The following is a 4,199-nucleotide window of genomic DNA, read 5'->3' on the forward strand; positions in this document are numbered from 1 at the left end:
GGGGTCCCTCAGCTGGCACCCCAAGGGTGGGGACAGCACCTGGGGGGTCTCCAGGTGTGTCCAGGGGGGTCCCCAGGTGTATCTAGGGGGTCCCCAGGTGTGTCCGCCGGTGTCCGGGGGGCTCCCCAGGTGTATCCAGGTGTGTTCGGGGGTCCCCAGGTGTGTCCAGGGAGTGCCCAGGGGGTCCCCAGATGTGTCCGAGGGTTCCCAGATGTGTTCGGGGGTATCCGGGGGGTCCCCAGGTGTGTCCGGGGGGGTCCTCAGGTGTATCTGGGGGTGCCCAGGCGGTTCGCAGGTGTTCCTAGGGGTGTCCAGGGGTCCCCAGGTGTATCCAGGTGTATCCAGGTGTGCCCAGGGAGCAGCCCCGCTGTCTGTCCCCGCTGTCCCTTTGATGCGGTGCCAGGGGCGGTGGCTCACACGGGGGGGTGCCCCGGGCCCGCCCCCCCCGCACCCCAAATCCCCCCCCCGGGGGTTATAAAAGGGCTCGGGGCGGCCCCGGCCCGCTCAGCCCGGAGCGCTGCGGGACTGCCCAGGTGCCGGGGGTCCTGGGGGGTCCTGGGGGTCCTGGGGAGGATCCTGGGGAGGTCCTGGGGAGGTCCTGGGGAGGGAAACTGGGGGTCCTGGGGGTCCTGGGGAGGGTTCTGGGGGTGCTGGGGAGGGTTGTGGGGGTCCTGGGGAGGGAAACTGGGGGTCCTGGGGGTGCTGGGGAGCGTTCTGGGGGTGCTGGAGGTGCTGGCGAGGGAAATTGGGGGTTCTGGGGGTCCTGGGAGGTCCTGGGGAGGGTTCTGGGGGTCCTGGAGGGGTCGTGGGGGTGCTGGGGAGGGTTGTGGGGGTCCTGGAGAGGGTTCTGGGGGTTCTGGGGGGGGGTCCTGGGGGCGCTGGAGGAGGCAGAGGGGTAGGGGGTTTGGGTGGGCACTGCCCGGGCAGGGCTGGCGCCCCCCGCCCCCTGCAGCCCCTCCCCCGTTACAGGAGGATGAGGATGAGGATGAGGATGGGGATGGGGGGTCCCGCCGCCCTCCTGGGGCTCTGCCTGCTGGGGTGTCTGGTGCTGCCCCCCGAGCTGCCGGGTGAGACCCCCGGGGGGCCTGGGACCCCAGACCGAGCCCTGGGACCCCCAAAGTGCTCCCTGAGACCCCAAACCGAGCCCTGAGACCCCCGGGGGGGCCTGGGACCCCAAACTGAGCCTCGAGACCCCCAAAGTGCTCCCTGAGACCCCGAACTGAGCCCTGGGACCCCCGGGGGACCCTGAGACCCCAAACTGAGCCCTGGGACCCCCAAACTGAGCCCTGAGACCCCAAACTGAGCCCTGGGACCCCAAAGTGCTCCCCGAGACCCCAAACTGAACCCTGACACCCCTGAATGAACCCTGAGACCCCAAACTGAGCCCTGAGACCCCCAAAGTGCTCCCTAAGACTCTCCCTGCACCTTGAGACCCCCAAACTGCACCCTGAGCCCCCCAAATTTCCCACAGACCCCCCTCCCCACACCCCAATCCTCCCAAACCACCCCCTGTCCCCCACCCCAATCTCTTTCCCCCCCAAAACACCGACACCCCCTCCCCAAAACGGGCCCCGGCCGCCTTTGGGGGGTGACGGTGACACTCCTGTCCCCTCCCCGCAGTGGCCGAAGCCACCAGGTGTCCCCGGGGGTGGCTGTCCTTCGAGGGACACTGCTACGGCTACATGGGGCAGCAGCTGAGCTGGAGGAGGGCCGAGGTGGGTCTGGGGGCTCTGGGGGTCCCCAACCCCCCCCTGGACCCCCCAGTCCTGAGGAGTGTCGCTGTCGCTGTCACCAGGCGTGGTGCCAGGCCACCCGCGGGGGACACTTGGCGTCCCTGCACAGCCCCGAGGAGCACCGGGCCCTGGCCGCCTTCCTGGCCCGGAGGAGGGGACAGGAGGACGAGGATGGGGACAAGGACAGGGACAGGGACAGGGACAGGGACAGGGACAGGGAGAAGGAGGAGAGCGTCTGGATCGGGCTGCACCGCAGGGTGAGTGCTCTGGGGGGTTTGTCATTCCTGGTGTCACCTGTGTGTCACCTGGGTGTCACCTGTGTGTCACCTGTGTGTCCCCTGTGTGTCACCTACCTGCAGTGTCACCTGTCCTGACCCCTGTCTGTCACTCCTGGGTGTCCCCTCCTGGTGTCCCCTGGGTGTCCCCTGTGTGTCCCCTCCCTGCAGTGTCACCTGTCCTGACCCTGTCTGTCACTCCTGGTGTCCCCTGTGTGTCCCCTGTGTGTCCCCTCCCTGCAGTGTCACCTGTCCTGACCCCTGTCTGTCACTCCTGGTGTCCCCTGTGTGTCCCCTGTGTGTCCCCTCCCTGCAGTGTCACCTGTCCTGACCCCTGTCTGTCACTCCTGGTGTCCCCTGTGTGTCACCTGTGTGTCACCTCCCTGCGGTGTCACCTGTGTTCCCCACACCTGTCCTGACCCCTGTCTGTCACTCCTGGGTGTCCCCTGTGTGTCCCCTCCCTGCAGTGTCACCTGTGTGTCCCCTGTGTGTCACCTGTGTGTCCCCTCCCTGCAGTGTCACCTGTGTGTCCCCTGTGTGTCCCCTGTGTGTCCCCTCCCTGCAGTGTCACCTGTGTGTCCCCTGTGTGTCACCTGTGTGTCCCCTCCCTGCAGTGTCACCTGTGTGTCCCCTGTGTGTCACCTGTGTGTCCCCTCCCTGCAGTGTCACCTGTGTGTCCCCTGTGTGTCCCCTGTGTGTCCCCTCCCTGCAGTGTCACCTGTGTGTCCCCTGTGTGTCACCTGTGTGTCCCCTCCCTGCAGTGCCACCTGTGCTGACCCCTGTCTGTCACACCTGTGTGTCCCCTCCTGGTGTCACCCGTGGGACACCCTGTCTCCTCCCTGCAGTGTCACCTGTCTGTTACATGTGCTGTCCCCTGTGTCCCCCTGTCCCCCTGTCCCCTGCGTGACCTGTCCTGTGTCCCCTGTGTCCCCTGTCCTTGTCCCCCGTGTGACGGTGTCCCCGGTGTCTGTGCAGCGCCAGGGCTGGCTCTGGGCTGACGGGTCCCCGCGGCACTACTGGGCCTGGGAGGGGGACGATGGCCCCAAGGGACACCCCTGCATCGCCCTGGAGGACTCGGCAGGTCAGGGGACACTGGGGACACTGGGGACACGGGGGACACGGGGGACACGGGGCAGGGGGTGGGACAATGGCTTGGGGACAATGGCCTGGGGACATCCCTGTGCCAACCCCAGAGGATTTGGCAGGTGAGGGGACACTGGGGACACGGGGCGGGGGGTGGGACAATGGCCTGGGGACAACGGCCTGGGGACATCCCATGGCCTGGGGACAATCGCCCTGTGCCAGCTCCAGGGATCAGCTGGTGAGAGGATGAAAAGATTTGGGGGGGTCAGAGGGTGGCAGGGGGGGACAGAGAGGGACAGGGGGGAACAAGGGACTCCAGGGAGGGACAAGGGGACAGGAGGTGACAGGAGGGACAGCGGGACTCAAGGAGTGTCCAGGAGGGACAGGGGATGTCGGGGAGGGGCAGGAGGTGACAGGGGGGGACAGGGGGGACAGGAGGTGTCCAGGAGGGACAGGGGATGTCGGAGAGGGGCAGGAGGTGACAGGGAGGGACAAGGAGGGTCAGGGAGGGACAGCGGGGACAGGGAGGGCCCGGGGGCGGTGGCAGTGTCCCCGTGTCCCCTGTCCCAGCCCGTGTCCCCGCAGGGTTCATGGCCTGGGAGGGCGAGGCCTGCGGGGAGCGCAAACCCTTCATCTGCAAACTGCCGGCCTAGGGGGGCCCGGGACCCCCGGAGTGCCCCCCGGCCCTGGGGCTGACCCCGCCTGGATCCTGACCCCAAATCCCCCCCCAGACCCCAAATCCTGCCCCTGAACCCCACATCCCTGCCCCAGACCCCACATCCCCCCCCAGACCCCAAATCCTGCCCCTGAACCCCACATCCCTGCCCCAGACCCCAAATCCCCACCCCAGACCCCAAATCCTGCTCCCAGTCCTGCCCCCACTGTCCTGCTCCCCATATCCCACATCCTGTCCCCAAAACGCCACACCCCTGACCCACAGTGTCCCCCAACCCTGTGTCCCTGCCCCCCTGACCCCAGACCCCCAATCCCACCTCCAGCCCCCCCAGTCTCAGGACCCCTGCCCCCTAACCCCAAATCCCGCCCCAAATTCCCATCCCGCACGCCCCATGCACCCCCCAACCCCCAGAGCCCCCCCTGTGGGGACCCC

At 67.9% G+C, this 4,199-nt stretch overlaps 1 protein-coding gene across 1 annotated transcript; it reads left to right on the plus strand.

Annotated features, from left to right (window-relative positions):
* Positions 1-997: 997 nt before the first annotated feature.
* On the plus strand, positions 998-3,744 carry LOC310909081 (rheacalcin-1-like; the record flags this gene model as incomplete). Its single annotated transcript, XM_083860644.1, has 5 exons — positions 998-1,067; positions 1,621-1,687; positions 1,765-1,876; positions 2,984-3,089; positions 3,677-3,744. 5 exons carry the CDS (start codon positions 998-1,000, stop codon positions 3,742-3,744), a joined length of 423 nt encoding a protein of 140 aa, XP_083716770.1.
* Between the last annotated feature and the right edge of the window lie 455 nt (positions 3,745-4,199).

This window comes from Zosterops lateralis (assembly GCF_965231275.1).
Source record: "Zosterops lateralis genome assembly, chromosome: 4".
NCBI lineage: Eukaryota > Metazoa > Chordata > Aves > Passeriformes > Zosteropidae > Zosterops > Zosterops lateralis.